Source organism: Gorilla gorilla, chromosome 20, assembly GCF_029281585.2.
Source record: "Gorilla gorilla gorilla isolate KB3781 chromosome 20, NHGRI_mGorGor1-v2.1_pri, whole genome shotgun sequence".
Classification (NCBI taxonomy): Eukaryota; Metazoa; Chordata; class Mammalia; order Primates; family Hominidae; genus Gorilla; species Gorilla gorilla.
This window is the reverse complement of record NC_073244.2, coordinates 53,400,863-53,419,820: the sequence shown is the minus strand read 5'-3', so window position 1 is coordinate 53,419,820 and position 18,958 is coordinate 53,400,863. Positions and strand designations below refer to the sequence as shown.

The window sequence follows — 18,958 nt, the reverse complement described above, 5'->3', positions numbered from 1 at the left end:
AAGTTCCCACTAGCAGAAAAACAGCTAATGAGAGGAAGGGTCCCCTTTATTCAGATCCTTTCCAAGTGACCCCAGGTGAGCCACAGGCCCATTCACTTTCCCTGCAAGCCCCCGCTTTCTGCGGTGATGAGAGGCCTTTGTCCTGACCCACCCAGGGCCTAGGGCAGCCTGTCGAGGTCTCCAGATATTCATCAGGGACCCCCATCCCTCCCTGTCCCCAGACCCCAGTGTCTTCTCAGGACTCATAGCTGGTTCTCTGGCTCAGGCTTCTTGTCCTTCGCCATCCCCAGGGCTGGGGGCCTTGGGGACTCTCCATCAACCCACAGGAGCAGCTCCTGGAGGAAGCTAAGAAGCCACTTCTGCTTTGTGGTCCATCCGGCAGTAAATGTTTGTGTCATGTTTTAGCAATTCCTGTAAAAACAGAGAAGAGGCCTGGACCCCTGTAGTCTCCTCAGAACAGGGTGTGGCGTCTCCCAGGCTCTGGGCCCATCCAGGGCTGCTCTGGGGCTGAACCTGGCTGTGCTCAGGGGGTTCCTGCTCCCAAGCCCCTCCCTCCTCTGCTCGCCACCCCCGTTCTTATTTTCACAGCAGTTTCCTGAATCTCAGAGCTCAGCCGATGCCAGTAGGGGAAGATCCTGGGTCCCCTGGGGCCTGTGGGACCAGAACATCCATGGCCCACACTTACCTCATAGATGGAAGCTGCTGTCCTGGGGTTGGGTAGGGGGGCCTGGGCAGTGGAGAGAGGGGACATCTGTGGACAGGGAGGGAGGGTCATGGAGGCCCAGCCTGGAAGTTTCCTGTCTCCGATTGGCCAGGATTTACTTCTCTGTGTCTACTTCTGGTCATTTCCCCTCAGGAGTGACCAGCTCTGCCCCTGAGCTCAGCCTCCCAGTGTGGACACAGCACCCTGACCCTTTTCCTGGCTGGGCCCACCCTGCACCCTTGTTAATGTGGGCCCCTGACTGATGGTCCCAGTGTCCACTCTGCACCTGCTGCACTCCAGGGGTCTCCTCAGGTGATGGAGGGTCCCGGGGAGGGGTCAGCACAGGGCGTGGGTGGTCCTGACCCTGTAGGGAGGCCCAGCTCCTGGCCAGGGCAGGGCTAGCCTTGTCCTGTGTGTTTTGGGGGAAGGTGGGTCTGTTCTGTGCTGGGGGGCTGATGGTCCCTCTGCCCAGAGCCTGCACAGCTGGGACCCCAGTAGAAAGGGGCTGGAAGGGGACAGGCTTACCGAGAAGGCAGAGCTGTGGGAGGGACCACGGCCTGGAAACAGAGACAGGAGTGAGCAGCAGGGTGGGAGGAGAGCCTTATCCCCTCTCCAGGAAGGCGTAGGGGGTCCTCAGCTCTAAGATACCTGAGCAGCTGAGGTTGGGGAGGTGACCCATGACCCAGAGCCCACAGGTGAGGCCTGACCCAACCAGTTGGGGTCCCCTGTGTGATGTTTTATGAGATCCTCCTTGCAGCCCCCGGGAAAGGATCAGAGTCTGCCTGGCAGTGACCGGCAGAAGCGGACACTTTGGGGCTGTCCTAGGGGTTCCCAGCCACACCTGGGCTGAGAGGACACTCACCAGGGGCAAGGGCTTGGGGCTGCTGCTCCTTGAGGTCACGCTGGATGCTGGTTCTAGGAAAGGTCAGGGTCATTTGGGAGGGTGCCAGGTTAAAAGCCACAACTTTGGAGTTCGAACAGGGAACAAGAAGGGAACCCCATTTTCAAGGATGGGCATGGAGACCTCCTGTCTCCCTCAGGTTTGTGTTAGGGGGAGCCCAGCAGAGGGGAGTTGAGGAAAGGCTTTAGGAAGCCACATCTGTCCTGAGCAGAGGGGAAGGACCCTCAGGCAGATGCTGGGCCAGGAGAACATTGACCCAGGGACCCAGGAAAGGGACTAAGGACCCAAGGAAGGAAACAGACCATGAGGGTTTGCCTGAGAGGAAGGGTCAAGTCCCCAGAGGGAAAGCAGGGCCACGTGTGCAGGACACGGAGGGGACCGCAAGTGTCTTGGATTCTCCTGGAACTCAGTGTCCCTGCTGTGGCCAGACCCTGCACTCAGGGCTGGTGATACTGAAATGGGACAGTGTCCTTGTCCTCTCTCTCAACCCCTTGGCAAGAGACACAAAGGACGCTCCAGGACATGCTGTTCTGAGGCCCAGGTTCTCCCATCTCACACCTCAGGGCCTATGGTTACCACATCAGCCATGGGGGGCACTGACCCCACCCAGCCTGTCCAGGCTGGTCCACTCCCCATTGTGTGACGGTGCCCAGGATCCGGAGCCTGCAAATCCCCCTCACTGTGTGGATGGATTCAATGAACAATGGGAGGTACCAAGTACAGAGCACGCCCTCCCTCCCTCCCTCCCTACTTCCCTCCCTCTTTCTCTCCCTCCCTCCAGGCAGCTGTGGCTTTGCTGTGTGAGGGAACTAGTGCCACACTCAGGGGCGGGGCCTTAATTGGGCCGAATTCACAGAGGAGGAAGCTGTTGAGGCAGCAACCCAGGGTCAGGAGCTGATGAGGGAGGAGCCGTGGAATAAGAGGGAAGGATCCCTGGGGACTTGGGAGGCCGTGGAGAGCCTGGCCCTGAATACAGGACAAGGTCTCCTTTCTTTTGGCCTGGAGTCAGCCTAGGGGGTGGGAGAAGGATGGGAAAAAGCTGTGGTACCTTCCAGTTTTGGCAAGGAGCAGGAAACACACCAGGGCGGCCACCAGCGCCACTCCGACCAGGACCCCGGTCACGATGCCGGCGACGGCCCCCACAGGAAGGCCTGGGGCATTTTCTTCTGCAGAAAGAAGAAGGCAAAGGGGATAGAGGCCCAAGTCTATCCCAGAGGAAACCACAGGGGCCTTGCAGGGAAGGTGTGCAGTCAGGGAAGAAGGAGATGCCATGGGGCCTGAGTGTAGTCTCTTGTGTTGTCCTCATCACGGATTCCCTTGCTTTCCATGGTGGCACCATTTTCTGCAGGCTTGACACACTGCGCGGCACCAACTCATACATTCTCCCAGAGGTGCCTGCACCTCATCCTGCTCATGTGCCTTTTAGTCCCTCCTTCCTCTCGCATCATGCCTCTTCCCTCTGTTTCTCCTTTTCCATCCCATGACACTCACAAAGGGCAGGCCCTTGCCATCAACTCAATGCTGATAAGCAGGGATGATGTTCATTGACTGTTTTCAGGGGCCTTCCATGTGCCAGTTCCAGTGGGCACCAACCTACCTACAACTCATCTCATCCTTACATCACCTTGAGGGAGAGGGGGCATCATCCCCAGCTCAGAGTTAGAATCTGAGACTTAAAGCACCTCAGTAAGTCAAGGAAGGTCACAGAACTTGTAAGTGATCAAACAAAATTTGTACAACATTCCAGGCTGGCCCCAAGGTCAGCTGTGAGAAATCAGAACAACAAGGGGAGGAGGGGTCCTGCAGAGATGGAGAGAGGGCTCAGGGTAGAGTTTGGGATTTGCTTGTGTCCAAGACACGGGCTGGGAAATAAACTTCTAGGCTCTTTCAGAAAACTGAGTGGCTTTACCCAGGGCTCAGGGCCTATGCTCCAGGGATCCACTTAGCAGAAACTGTGATTGTCTTGACTGTGATTGTACTGAGGCCAGTGGCTGAGTTATGGGTGAGGCAAGCATAGGATCCACTATTATCCACTGTGATGTTGGGGATAAAGAGCTTTTGTGTGTGTTGCTGGAGCATTCCACTGACAAACCAGGAGTACTGTGCAGGTGGGTTAGAGGCCATGTGGCAGGAGAGATTGAGATTTGCCCCTGGATGGTAATAGGAGTCTGGGGGGGAAATGGTGGGAATGCCCGGTCCATCTGGAGCAGCGAGAATAAAGTCATAGATGATATCATCAAAGGGAAGGGGAAGCTCCTGGTCTGTGGAAGAGCCACAGTGTCCCTGTGAGCCAAGTCACAACCTTGAAGTCCTAACGAAACCCAATCTGTCCACTGAGTCTGGGTCTGAGATATTCACCTGTTTCTCCCATCACAGGCTGTGGACCCTGAGCCTCCCAGGACAGGAGCAGCCTCTCCCCTCCTATTTTTGGTCAAGGCTGGGTCTGCCCAGGTTTGCTTGGGACAGGAAGTGATGGCCAGCCTGGGTGAGAGTCTGAGTCCCTGGACTTGAGAGGGACTGAGAGGCCTGGCCTCTGGCTGTGTGGATTTGGGCTGGAAGCCTGGGCCACAGAGGAACAGAAGATACAGAGGACATTCAGCATGACTGGGTCACTGTAGCTGGCACCCACTGGGTTCGGTATTTCACACTCATAGGGTCCTGTGTCATTCCTTGTGACACTGAGTAGAGTGAGGGTCCTCTTGTCATTGGACAGCTGCAGCCTGGAACTGACTGGGAGGCTCTGACCATTTACCCACTACAGGCAGGTTGTGCTGTGAATCTCAGGTTCACAGGTGAAGGCCACAGCATCCTTGTCCTCCTTGGGGTTGGAGTTGTTGCTGGAGATGGAGGGCTTGGGCAGCTCCGCTGTGCAGAAAACAGAGAGAAGATTGCCCTGTGTGGCACCTGTGATTCCTCCACAGGCATATTTTAATCAGAATCAACATCTCCTATTCTTTGGCCAACTCCACTCCTTAAAAGACCAAGACAGGGCCGGGTGCGGTGGCTCACGCCTGTAATCCCAGCACTTTGGGAGGCCGAGGCGGGCGGATCATGAGGTCACGAGATCGAGACCATCCTGGCTAACACGGTGAAACCCCGTCTCTACTAAAAAATACAAAAAATTAGCCAGGCATGGTGGCAGGCGCCTGTAGTCCCAGCTACTTGGGAGGCTGAGGCAGGAGAATGGTGTGAACCTGGGAGGCAGAGCTTGCAGTGAGCCGAGATCGCACCACTGCACTCCAGCCTGGGCGACAGAGTGAGACTCTGTCTCTCAAAACAAACAAGCAAACAAACAAACAAACACACAAACAAAAAAAGACGAAGACAGATGTGTGTGTCACAGACAGATGCATGACCATCTGAGGGCTCAGAGACTGTGAGGCTGCCTGCCTGTGAAAGAAGCAAAGACTTTCTCAACTGTGAATTAAGCAGCAGCATTGGGTGTTGGACAGACACAGGACCAGGAGTCACATCCCCTGGCACCTCTCCTGTTCCTTCCCTGATGGCTGACTGCCTGGCTGACCTTGGGGTCCTCACCTGGAACATGCTGGTGCTGAGGTCTCAGAATTACAAGGTGAGGTTATTCTTTCCAGGTATATCATGGTGACTGACATGAGACAGTGAGTCAATAAAAGGTATAGTAGAAGGCCGGGTGCGGTGGCTCACACCTGTAATCCCAGCACTTGGGGAGGCCGAGGTGGGCAGATCACCTGAGGTCAGGAGTTCAAGACCAGCCTGACCAACAGGGCGAAAAACCCAGTCTCTACTAAAAATACAAAAATTAGCTGGGTGTGGTGGAGCATGCCTGTAATTCCAGCTACTCGGGAGGCTGAGGAAGGAGAATCACTTGAACCTGGGAGGCAGAGGTTGTAGTGAGCCGAGATTACACGACTGCACTCCAGCCTGAGTGACAGAGCAAGACTCCGTAACAACAACAAACAACAAACAACAACAACAACAACAACAACAACAACAACAACAACAACAACAACAGGAAGAGTAGAATACCAACTTAGAAAGAGGGAGGGGACATGCAGGAGCTGGTGGCTTTGGAGCAGAACCATGTTCTCTGTCCTCAGTCCTTAATGTGTTTTCTCCTCCTGCAGAGGGCAGGTGAGGACTCTGTGGAACTTAATAAGAAATACATATGAATGCTTGCAAATGCAGAACTGACTGGTGGAAAGAGGGAGCATGAAGCTGCTGGCAATCTGGTCCTCATGGACTCTGTGTGTTTGATGGATATGAGAGAGACATTTGGGAAGAATCTTTGCAAATATTTTCTCCCATTGGAGATTATGTTAAGTGAAAGAAGTCAGTCGTACAAGGACAACTACTGTACGGTTCCACGAATACGAGGTCCCTAGAGTAGTCAAACTCATGGAATCAGAGAGTAGAATGCAGACCGGGTGCGGTGGCTCATGCCTGTAATCCCAGCATTTTGGGATGCTGAGGCGGGCGGATCACCTGAGGTCGGTAGTTCCAGACCAGCCTGGCCAACATGGTGAAACCCCGTCTCTACTAAAAATACAAAAATTAGCCAGGTGTGGTGGCATGCCTCTAATCCCAGCTACTTAAGAAGGCTAGGGAGAATTGCTTGAACCTGGGAGGTGGAGGTTGCAATGAGCCAAGATCACACCATTGCACTCCAGCCTGGGTGACAAGAGTAAAACTCTATCTAAAAAGAAGAAGAAGAAGAAGAAAAAAGAATAAAAGAGCAGAGTGGTGATTTCCAAGGGCTGGCAGGGAGTTGTTCCTTGGGTGTGCAGTTTCAATTATGCAAAATATGGAGGTTCTAGAGATCTGCTCTACAGCTTGGTGTCTATAATTAATAGAGTTTGAGTATCTCTTATGCATAAGAGCAAAAGTGTTTTGGATTTCTAATTATTTTTTATTTTGGAATATTTGTATTACAAGTATCGGTTTAGCATCCCAAATCTGAAAATCTAAAATTTCAAAATGCTCCAGTGAGCATTTGCTTTGAACATCATGCCAGTGGTCAAAAAATTTTGGATATTGGCACATTTTGCAGTTTGGATTTTTGGATTTGGGATTCCCCATCTGTAATAGTCCATTTTGCCCTTAAAAATTTGTCAGGAGTTTAGACAAAGGAGTTATGATCTCACTATAGTGAAAAAAAAAAAAGAAATTTGGGGGAAATTAATTTTTTTTCTATCAGTGGAAATTATTATTAATGGTCGAAAGGTCTGAGGTCAATTGGTTGCTGTAGCATTTCTCTTGATAACATAATAAGGTTTAGGTCTGCTAAATGCTGAAGACCAGCATAATCATGTTAAGCTCAAAGAAGATGCTGACTTTGGTTTGAAATCAGTGACTCTCTGGGTAGAGAGAGAATTGTGAGTCCTGTTAGGAAGACAGAACTGGTCAGAGGGAAAGTCTGAGATGTCTCAATAATACACAGAGAAGAAAAATACCAAATTAGGAGATGTGATGTGTATATGTCAGTAAATGTCAAAAGAGCCCTCACCTCAATTTCCTGTGCAGAGTTAGGCAAAATAGGAAGGGGCCTAAACAGCCATATGAAACACCTTCCTCCTTTTCTTTAGGCCTCAGGAAACACAACTAGAATTTGATTAAATTAGCCCGAATTGGGCAGAGTCTAAGTGAGATGCCGGTGGCTTGTGCATCTCCCCACCCGAAGACCCCATCTTATGATAATGGCATCATCACGAGGGACACAGGTGTGTGTGGAACAGGCAGTGGGCCCATCAGACAGCACAGGGCTGGCCAGCTCCACCTGGTCCCAGGAACCACCAGTATTCCCATTACATGTATGTTACAGCTTTTAGAAAATATAAAATATGCCATTGTCAATACAGAATATTGAATGTGAAGTTGAATATGCTTTTCCACTTTTTTCCCCACTCTTTTTTTTTTTTTTGAGGCAGAGTTTTGCTCTTGTTGCCCAGGCTGGAGTGAAATCGTGCTATCTTGGCTCACTGCAACCTCTACCTCCCAGGTTCAAGCAATTCTCCTGCCTCAGCCTCCTGAGTAGCTGGGATTATAGGCATCTGTCATCATGCCTGGCTAATTTTTTGTATTTTTAGTGGAGACAGGGTATCATCATGTTGGCCAGGCTGGTCTCGAACTCCTGACCTCAGGTGATCCACCCGCCTCAGCCTCCCAAAGTGCAGGGATTACAAGCATGAACAACCACGCCCGGCCTTTTCCCACTCTTTTAAAACTTTGCTGTTTCAGGCTGGGCGTGGTGGCTCATGCCTGTAATCCCAGCACTTTGGGAGGCCAAGGCGGGTGGATCATGAGGTTGGGAGATCGAGACCATCCTGGATAACATGGTGAAACTCCGTCTCTACTAAAAATACAAAAAATTAGCTGGGCATGGTGGCAGGTGCCTGTGGTCCCAGCTATTTGGGAGGCTGAGGCAGGAGAATGGCGTGAACCCAGGAGGCGGAGCTTGCAGTGAGCTGAGATAGCATCGCTTCACTCCAGCCTGGGGTACAGAGCGAGACTCCGTCTCAAAAAAAAAAAAAAAAAAATACAACAACACACACACAGACACAAAACTTTGCTGTTCAGTTTTGGAAGTTTCTACTGACACACCCTCAAGCTAGAGATTCTTTCCTCAGCTGTGTCCAGGCTACCAGTAAGCCCATTGAGGGCATTCTTCATGTATCTTACAGGAGGGTTTCTTTTTTTATCTCTAGCATTTCTTTTCGTTCTGTCTTAGAATATTGATCTCTCTGCTTACATCATCCATTTGTTCCTGCATGGGGTCTACTTTTTCCATCATAACCTTTACTGTATTAACCAGAGTTGTTTTAAATTCCTGTTCTGCTAATTTCAACATCCCTGCCACATCTAAGTCTGGTTCTGATTGTTGTTCTGAGTTTCAAATTGCATTTTTTTTGTTTTTGCCTTAGTCTGTCTTGTGCAATTTTATTGAAAGCCAGACATGATATTCTGGGTAAAAGGAACTTGGGTGAGCAGGTGTTCAGTGATGCTGTGGTGAGTGTGGGGAGGGAAGGGTTCTGTGGTCCTGGATGAGGTCTGCAGCCTGGGCTGTGAACTTCATAAGTGACTCTCTGTATTTTTGCCCCCTTCGGTGGGACATGATGGCTGCAGGGGGCTGGAGTTGGACATTTACCCACTGCCAGGCCAGTTAGGCTCCCATAAAACCCCAGCAGGTCAGGCTCTGGTAAAAGTTTCTCTTAAAGGCAGCTGTTGCTAAGAAGAATAGAATTCACGGAGATCTTTCCAAATAGTTCCTTTCCCCCTCCCGCTTCAGGAAGGAGGAGGGGAACTTTGTTGCCTATTCACTATGAGAATCTGGTAGCTCTAGGAGTTGAGACTCACAAAAGAGTCCCTCCTTGTCCCAGCCCCAAGATTGATCCCTCCCCTGGAGTGTTTAGTTTAACTCTGGGGCTTGTCTACGCTGAGCCTCCAGCAATTTGTCAGTTACAGTTCAGATTTCCGACCCCAGCGCTGGTTCTGCAGGGTTTCTGTCCCTGGGCTTCTGCCCAGGTGAGGTGTGCTGCTCCATCTTTGCCTGTCGGTCTCTCCAATATGCGGGGCAGTTAACACCGAGGCCTAGCTTCTCTGAGGGATCTAAAAGAGTTGTTGATTTTTCAGTTTGTTCAGTTTTATACTTGTTGTTATAACTGAGTGACAGATTTCAAGCTTCTTACATGCCAAATTGGACACCAGAAGTCTCTAGGGAACGACTGGAGGATGGGAGCCCCATAGCTGAATGAGGGTGGAGTCGGGAGGGAAATGGGTGAAATGAACCATGAGCTTTGGGGACTGCAGACCTCTCCTCTTGCCTCTGACCCCTGGTGAGTCATTGTAGAGAGTGAAACCACTTTTGCAAAGATTAAGATGGCGAGAGTAAGCTAGCATGGCTGACTTCATCTGGCTTCTAGCCTCAGGGTGGCTGTCCTTGCTCATTCCTGGGCACAAGCCAGGCTAGCCACGGGAAAAATTCAGTGTATAGTTTAACTTTGAAGCAAGGATGATTAAAGTCCCTCCCTAAAACTAACTCCCTCTTTGTCAGGGATTGCCTTTGTAAACTAATGAAACGTTACGAGATTAGCATTATGGGAGGGTCACAAGATTTGTGACTTCCCTAATTGCTCCCATAGATAATATCACTATTGTAGAACCTGAGATTGGTCTTTTGAGATGTTTCTCAGACTTTTGCATTCTGGCAACTGACTGACTCCACCTGGACCGTGACCCATGCATGATTCAGTGGTCTTGTGGCCCCCACTCAGAGGCAGTTTCAGCACACCAGGATCAGTTGCCACATCCCTATGATTTTATCCCCAACCAATCAGCTTTCCCCATTCCCTAGTCCCCTGCCATCAAACTATCCATGAAAAACTCTAACCTCAAGCCTCCAGGGAGGCTGATTTAAGTAATAATAAACTCTTGTCTTACTGTTTGGCTCACTTAGCATTAATTAAACTCTTTCTTGACTGCAATATCGTGGTCTCAGTGAACTGGTTTTGTCTGTGCAGTGGCAGGAAAAACCTGCTGGGAAATTACAAGAGTAGGTGGAGGAGTCACTCGTCCCTGTCCTGTGGCCTTTTCCACATGTTGGCCTCATGAAGGGAAAGAGCCCTGGGTGGGGACACAGTGGAAGCTCGTTCTCCTGGTGGCCTGGAGACACTGGCTCATGATGAAGCCTAGCAGGGGCTCTGATCCAGCTGATTTCTGTGCCTTTTTTTATTGCCCCGGAGGTGGGCCAGGCCACAGTGTGAGTGGGAAGGGAACAGAACAGCCAGTCTTGTTAGAGGGAGTTCCTGGGCAAGACCTAAAGGTGGAGGAAGCTGTGCAGGGCAGGGGCATCCTCACTGGTGTGAAAGGGGAGGAAGATAAGGGACAAGGGGGAACAGAGATAGCCAGAGATTACATCGCAGTGAGCTGTGGGGACTACAGTGACCTCAGAGACCCCAGGAACCAGGAGACCCCTGGTTATTCTAGAACCAGTGTAGGGACCAGCCCCACAGGGTCGGTGGGTCTCTCCCCGTGTGCGGAGACAAGAGAGTGTAGAAATGAAGACACAAGACAAAGAGATAAAAGAAAAGACAGCTGGGCCCGGGGGATCACTACCACCAATGCGCGGAGACCGGTAGTGGCCCCGAATGTCTGGCTGCGCTGTTATTTATTGGATACAAAGCAAAAGGGGGAGGGTAAAGAGTGTGAGTCATCTCCAGTGATAGGTAAGGTCACGTGGGTCAAGTGTCCACTGGACAGGGGGCCCTTCCCTGCCTGGCAGATGAGGCAGAGAGAGAGAGGAGACAAAGAGAAAGACAGCTTATGCCATTATTTCTGCATATCAGAGACTTTTAGTACTTTCACTAATTTACTACTGCTATCTAGAAGGCAGAGCCAGGTGTACAGGATGGAACATGAAGGCGGACTAGGAGCGTGACCACTGAAGCACAGCATCACAGGGAGACGGTTAGGCCTCTGGATAACTGTGGGTGGACCTGACTGATGTCAGGCCCTCCACAAGAGGTGGAGGAGGAGAGTCTTCTCTAAACTCCCCCAGGGAAAGGGAGACTGCCTTTCCCAGTCTGCCAAGTAGTGGGTGTTTTCCCTTGACAGTTACGCTACCGCTAGACCTCGGTCTGCCTGGCAACGGGCGTCTTCCCAGGCGCTGGTGTCACCGCTAGACCAAGGAGCCCTTCTGGTGGCCCTGTCTGGGCATAACAGAAGGCTCGCACTCTTGTCTTCTGGTCACTTCTCACTATGTCTCCCCAGCTCCTGTCTCTGTATAGCCTGGCTTTTCCTAGGTTATGATTATAGAGCGAGGATTATTATAATACTGGAAAAAAGAGTAATTGCTACCAACTAATGATTAATGATATTCACATATAATCATATCTAAGATCTATATCTGGTATAACTATTCTTTTTTTATATTTTATTATACTGGAACAGCTCGTGTCCTCGGTCTCTTGCCTCGGCGCCTGGGTGGCCTGCCGCCCACAAACCAGGACCAGGGAGACCTGAAAACCTTCCCACAGATAAGCTGTGCCAGAGTCCCATGAGATGCGGTTCTTGGGGTGGCTTTAGGGGCAGGGGTTAGAGGAATGCAACAAGGATCCTGGCCCCTGGAGGGACAGGAAACATGTGTGGCCAGAACCTTATAGGATTCTGCATCCAAGATCCGGTCTCTGAAGAGTTTAAGAATTATTCATCATTCATTCCTTCCCTCCTTTGTCAGAGAACTACTGAGTGTGTGTCTCTCACTGGGCCCTGCCCTGGTGCAGGGTGTGAGTGGGGAGTGTTTTATCCTCTTGTGGGAGTGACACTGACACATCAGGAAACACAGGATTTCAGGTCAAGTGAGGGCAGTGGTGCGCATATGAGAGGGAGGCCCGGACATTCCTGGCACTGACTCTGTTGACACAAGGGATTTAGTTCTAGGTTAGGCTAATGTGATAGGCTATTTTTTGTTACTGTAAGGAAATGTCTGAGGCTGGGTAATTTATAAAGAAAAGAGATTTAATTGATGCAGGGATCTGCAGGCTATACAGGCATGGCAGCAGCGTCTTCTCGTCTTCTGGTGAGACCCAGCAAGCTTACAATCATGGTGGAAGGAGAAGGGGGAGCAGGTGGTGTCATGTGGCAAAAGCAGGAGCAAGAGAGAGTTTGGAGGTGCCACACACTTTTAAAGAACCAGATCTCCTGTGCACTCAAAGTGAGAACTGACTTGTCACCAAGGGGATGGTGCTGAGCCACTCATGAGAAACAGCCCCCCATGATCCGATCGCCTCCCACCAGGCCTCACCTCCAACGTTGGGGATCACATTTCAACATGAGATTTGGAGAGGATAAACATCCAAACTATACCAGGAAAAATTGATTAATTTTCCATTTGCCCCTTACTCTCCAGACCAAAATCTACCCCTCTGAGATGTGGATGCCCAAGAAAAAGGAAAGAGAACTTAGGACCGGTCTCAGGTCTGCAGATGTCTAACAATAACGCCAGCCATCCCCTGGTGGAGAAGAGGCAGCTGTGGCTGCAGAGAGACCTCGCGTGGCTCTAATCTGACACCTTTGACTTGTGTGACCCTAGTCGGTGACTGTGTCTCCCTGTTCCTCAATTTTTTTTCAATAAGTAGGATAAGTGCTATTTGGCTGTGAGGTTGTTTGTGAATTAACTCAAAATATTTACAATTACTTGACCTCAGCTGTGTGTAGAGGAGCTGCCCAAATGAACAGCATCTATGCTTATTTGCCTCCAAAAGAGAGGTCCCTGAGTCTGATCCCTTGTGGAAAAGGAGCTGCTGGGAGCATCTTCTCTCTTCTTTTCCTCCCCCTGGGGATACTGAACTTCCCATGGAGTCATCTAAGTTCCCGTGGGCAGTGGGCTCGTGCCCTAGTAATCTTGTCCATCTGTTCACTCCATGCTGAGTCTCAGTTGAAGGATGAGGCCCTGTCCTTGCCCAGAAGAGGTTCTTGGGGCTGGACCCTGGCTGGTGACCAACTCCAGGAGCCACGACCCTCAGACAGCTGGTAAATTCTTGCTCCCAGTCAGCCCTGCCCAGGAGGCCTCACTCAGCCCTGGCACAGGATCCCTAGGGTCCCCAGGGTCACCTGGAGTCAGGAATCTGGGACAGGGATTTGCACAAGGGCTCATTTCTGGGAAGAGTTGAGCTTCTCTCTGAGAATCCTAGGGGGACCCCTCAGGCCAGGCCCTGATCCAGTTCTCCAGGGTCTTTCTCAGGGTCAGGTCCATGGGGAGACCATGGGGTGCTTGTCTGACACTGACCTCGCCCTGCTGAGTCCCCCCATCAGACTGTCCTTCCTCTGCAGCGAGCGTCTGCAGGGTCTGGATGCAGGAAAGGAATTCTGATCTGTGGAAGTTTGTCTTCCCCGTGTGTGTCCTGCACTAAATGTCCAAACCCTGATACAGGATGTAATGCAGAGAGGGCCACAGGCATAGCCCAGGCCTGACAATCCCATATGTGGGAAGTAGAACTAACCCCCAACACCCAGAGGTCATGTGGAAATACTCACGGTATACATGGAACTGTCCGGTTGCTTCTTCATTCACAAGATCTGACTTTATGACTTGTAGGGTGTAGAATCCTGTGTCATTCTGGGTGACGTTCTGGATCAGCAGGGATGCATTGGGGTTTATTGTCTCCCGACCACTGTATGTGGGCCCTGGGGTAGCTTGTTGAATTCCTACTGCATATCCTACAATTAGACTGTTGCCATCCACTCTTTCCCCTTTGTACCAGGTGTAGCCAATACGATTCTGGGGCAGACTGTGGGCGAGTAGAAGAACCTCCTTTCCTTCTGCGACATTGAACGGCGTGGATTCAATAGTGAGCTGGGCACTGGTGGGCGGGTTCCAGAAGTTTAGAAGTGAGGCTAGGAGGGAGAAAGCATCAGTCAGTATTGGGACCCATGTATTGGGATGGAAAGATGGGGCCCTGAGTCCTGAGAGAGTCTCTTCACCCTTCAGCCTTGGAGAGTGTGTGTGTGTCCCACTTGGTCAAGGTCAGTAGTGTGACCTTTCTTTCTTCAGCACCTCTGACCTTGGCATTTTCCTGTTTGGAATCCCCTTCCCCAGGGGTCTGCATGGCTCCCTCCCCACTGCCCTCAGATCCTGCTCACATTAGGGCATCCTTGGGAGACCCCTCCCCTGACACCTCCCATAGACACCCTGGGTCTTCCCTTTCTGACCTTTTTCTGCTGTGTTCCCTCCAGGGCTCTTGCCAACACCTGACCTCACATTCTAGATCTCTTTGGGTGTCTATCTTCATCTCTGCAAGAGTGTAAGCTCTTTGAACACAGAGACTTGTCTGATATTTGTTGTACGCCAGTGCCTAAAATTTGATTGCAAATACTCGTGGATGAGTTAAGGAGTGGTGGTTATTTTGCAACTTGTGGTTGGTGGTCAAGGACAGGGTTTAGTGCCCTGGTTATATTTTTATTTAAAGTATCACCCTGATGTAATTCTTATTCTTATCATTTTCTAATTGTAGTGACCAGTAGTGATTAACTTGGAAAACATGATCAATGGATTTTCCTCCCTCTTATCAATCCCAGTTCAATGTGATTGTCTTGTTGTGACCCGTATCCCACTCTGATGTTCTCTCCCCTGAGGCTTCAGCAGAAGCCCTCTCTCCCCTATCAGAGCCCCATCCTCCCCAGGAGACCCCAGCCATTCTCTGTGATCCCTCCTCTTGCCCACTCCCAGGAATCCTTCACTCACCTGTGAGCAGAAGCCCCTGCCAGGGGATGCATTCTCTGTGGGGAGAGGCTGAGGGGGGCCCCATGGTCTCTGCTGCCTACTCTTTCCTCCTCTGTGGAAAAGAGCCTGGGCTCCAGGAACGCTGTAGTCAGGGCTACTGTGACTGTAGGCTCTGCTGTCCTTCCTCTTTCCATGCTGAGCCTCCTCCCAGGGCAGGAGCACTTTCTAGGGTCATGGGTGAAGCTCTGCCCAGGTCACCTCTCTGTCCCCTCCCCTCTCAGTTTTGCCTCATTTTCTCTTCTTCCTTTCTCCCTTCTGTCTACATTTGTGCTCCCCAGACCAGGCTCTGAGAAGCAAGGCTTATTTGGATCCCTGTTTCATAACAGGATGACCCTCCCTCCCCAGCGTGGACCTCTGCTATGCCTTGGCCTTGGGTCTGTCAGCACCATGCAGAGTCCCTGGGGTCCCTGAACCTGGTGTTATTTTCTCTGTGACAGAGAAACTCCTTTGTGTGTGCAGGGTCTTCTTACTGTTCTCACATGTCTGGGAAGGTTGGATTTACTCCCAGCAAGGAGGTCACAGAGATGTTTGGGGTTCTACAAATGGACATATCTAGGGCTAAAGCCCGGATCTAAGATTCTGAGTTGTTCTTTCTGCAGTGTTATGTGACTCTAATTTCCTGCGAGTAACTGAGAATGAGGCTTCACAGTGCTGTAGCTTTATGTCATCCAGACACCAGACATTTCTAGGCTGACTTTATGATTTTCTCTCTAGCTTGTACCACCTTTATTATTATATATTTCATCCTTTTTTCTAAATAAATTTAGTTTACAAAACATCTTGTCCTAGCAGGGATCGGTGGCTCAGATCTGTGATCCCAGCTACTCGAGAGGCTAAGGTGGGAGGATGGCTTGAGGCCAGGAGTTGGAGACAAAACATCCTTGTCTTATGCAATATTGTCCATGAAATTACAGATTTGATGTGTGCTTAAATGTTTTCTCAATGTGTATTAAAATAAACGCATAAGTATTAAAGTTTTTAAAAAGCTTACTTACGTTTCGCCTAAAATCAGTTTTTGGAAATGCTGACACAGTGGCATAAGCATGGACTTTATGTCCAGATGTACCTGGGGACAGCGAATGGTTCTGTCACTTAACTATGTTGACTTGGACAAGTCACTTGGCTTTATGATCCTTGATTCCCTGATTTGTGAAAGGAGGATGGTAAAATCCTCCTTGCAGAGTTGTTGGGAATAAGTGAGCTGCTGTGGGGGCCCCATGCCCAGGCGGGTGTTGAGTACATGGTGGTTGTCATCGTGGTTATTGCTGTGGAATTCTGGTTTTCAAAGAGTGTCTACGCTGGAATATTGGGCTTGTGCCTTTCTGCTGATGTGGATGTGTGAAAAAGCTACTTTTGCTTTTTAGGACTTGTGGTGCATCTGTCATTATTTTCATTTCCCAGTTCCACTATCTATTTTCTCTGTGATGTTGGTCAAGTTGCCTAAGTTTTCTTGTGCCTCATTTACCTAATTTGTGAAATGTGGGTAACAATACACTACTGTGCGTGTGTTATTTCCCAGCTCTGACCACTAGAGGGCATAGAAGCACCGGCACCTACTAGCAATGGGCATATGGGCGCCCATGGTCTGTAAACATCATTCTCCCATGAAAGGAACCAGGGTTCCCTGGAGAAATGGCTGATTCCAGGGCTGGGGCAGGAAACCACAAGAGGAGACTGGAGCATCTTGCGGGGCCTGAGAGTAAGGCACAGCTTGAAAAATGATGGGGATGTGTGGAAAATATCACAAATGCCAACTAGAAGAAGCTCCCAATGGCCAATTTGGGGACAATATAGCAACATAATCAATAATAATAGTAATGTAGTCCAACCGATAAATACTTGAGAGTCCATGCTGATATATATAAATAAGTGAATACATAAATAAATGAGAAAGAAGAAGTAGCTCTTTCTTACAGCAGCGTTCCAGTTAATCAGTGTAGAAGCAATGATGGAAACAGAAAATCACTGTTTGACTAACACCACAGTAAGAATTGTTTATCGGCTACAATTATCTCTGGATTCTAGAGATTAATTGGTAAAAGTATGCGAAGAACAAACTGGCTATTTGCATATTTCCAAAGTACCTGTCCACAAGATACTTATTAATTACAATGAGATGAATAGTAACTTCACAGTAGAGAAACCTGGCAGATGCCACCTGAACCAAGCGCTTAAAGTGAACCTCATCGGTAATGAGAGATATCGACATCCTGGGGCTCCGGCTGGGATGTCCTGAGAAAGACACATCACTTCTGTGCTAATCTTGCCCAAAATGCATAACCTGAAACATCCCAAGGAAACATGAGACAAACCCAAATTGAGGGGCATTCTACAAAACAACTGACCAGACCTCCTCAAAAGCATCAAGGTCCTGAGAGAGGGAAAGAGTGGGAAACTCCCCCAGTTTGGAGGAGGCCTAGGAAATGTGACAGTGTTATTCAGTGTGGGATCCTGGGTTGGACTCTGGAGCAGAAAAAAGACATGACTGGGATGATTAACAAAATTTTAATATTTCTTTTTTTTTGGAGACAGAGTCTCACTCTGTCACCAAGGCTGGAGTGCAGTGGCTCGATCTGGGCTCACTGCAACCCCCACCTCCCGAGTTCAAGAGATTCTCCTGCTTCAGCCTCCTGAGTAGCTGGGATTACAGGTACCCGCCACCACGCCTGGCTAATTTTTGTATTTTTAGTAGAGACGGGGTTTCATCGTGTTAGCCAGGATGGTCTCGATCTTCTCACCTCGTGATCTACCCGCCTTGGCCTCCCAAAGTACTGGGATTAAAGGCGTGAGCCACCGTGCCCGGCCCCATATTTCTATATTTAAAAATTTTTTGTATCAATGCTAGGTGACTGATTTTGATAATTGCATTAGAGTTAAGGTTATTTGAAAAAGCTGGATGAAGGATATACTGGAACTCTGACTATTTTTACAATATTTTTGAAAGTCTGAAAAATGAAAAGTAAAAAAATGTAAAATGCATAAGATTTCTGTGAGGATAAAATGAGATAAATGTGAAGTGCTTAGAACAATGCCTGAGACACAGGAGTTCTTAAAACATGTCAGCTATTATTATAAGTAATTTTATGATTAACAAGTAATATTATAAGTAATGAGTCATCTATTATAAATCATATAAAATGATTTCTTTCATAATATCCTCATATATTCTCATCCATTTCTTTTTTCCCTCTCCCCTGTGAAAAGCATATTGAACATGTATGTCATGAAAAGATAAAATAAGATTCGATTTTATTTTGAGAATTATTTTGGGGGATGACGAGGAGTGTCATTTCCTCCAGCTACGAAGTAGCTCAGACTCAGGCCCACATTGCAAAGTTTGCTTGGCTGGGAAACAAAGCTGAGCCTGGCGGCCACCCACCGACGTGGTTTATGATGGCGCCCCCTGGCGGCGCAGCGAACTTTCCCCAGTTCCTCACCCTCGTGCTTTAGGAGCGACTTAGAAATTCTAAACAGTCCATTTATTAAACCCTTTCTAGGTCACGCTGCGGATCATTTAATCTTCACAACAAGATTGTGAGAAGGGATATTTATTCATCTTAAGACGATAAAACAGGATAAAAAAAAGTGAAGCGACTTGTCCAGGGTTACAAAGGGAGTGACAGAGCCAGGATTTGGATCTAGGTCCCCCTGACTTCCAGGCTGAGTGTAAATGTTCAGGTGAGTCTGAATGTGTGGCCAGGTGGAGAACTATTGGTATAGAGTAGTGGTTGTCGACTGAGGGTGGTTTCCGCCCAGGGGACATTTGGCAATGCTTGGAGACATTTTTGGTTTTCATACCGGGGTGGGGACGGGAGAGAAGGAAGGCTGCTACTGGCATCTAGTGGAAAGAGGCCACGTGGATGCTGCTGAACGTCTCACAATGCACAGAACAGCCCCCACCGCAAGGAACTGTTAATCCCCAATGTCAATAGAACTGCTATGAAGCCCTTGTCTGACTTAAAAACCTGAGGATGCATTCTTGTGGTTAGCTAATGTTTGCCAAGTGCTGAGCTGGATAGCGTGAGGGATATGGAAACAGTGCACCAGTCTGTGCTGCCAAGGAGTTTGAAATTTAGAAGGGCAGGGGGTGGAGGCAGGA

The 18,958-nt window shown here is 49.4% G+C and overlaps 1 protein-coding gene across 2 annotated transcripts; it reads right to left on the bottom strand.

Annotated features, from left to right (window-relative positions):
- Positions 1 to 240: 240 nt before the first annotated feature.
- CEACAM3 (CEA cell adhesion molecule 3) lies at positions 241 to 14,884 on the bottom strand. 2 transcript variants are annotated; one of them, XM_063701399.1, is made up of 7 exons: positions 14,821 to 14,884; positions 13,614 to 13,973; positions 2,653 to 2,770; positions 1,566 to 1,618; positions 1,229 to 1,260; positions 686 to 751; positions 241 to 411 (listed from the first exon to the last, which is right to left on the bottom strand). In XM_063701399.1, the coding sequence occupies exons 1-7, from the start codon at positions 14,882 to 14,884 to the stop codon at positions 346 to 348; spliced, it is 759 nt and encodes a 252-aa protein (XP_063557469.1). In that variant the 3' UTR covers positions 241 to 345. The 2 variants fall into 2 exon arrangements, with proteins under 2 accessions (XP_063557469.1, XP_063557470.1); XM_063701400.1 differs by lacking the exons at positions 241 to 411; positions 1,566 to 1,618 and having other exon boundaries at positions 687 to 751.
- Positions 14,885 to 18,958: the final 4,074 nt, after the last annotated feature.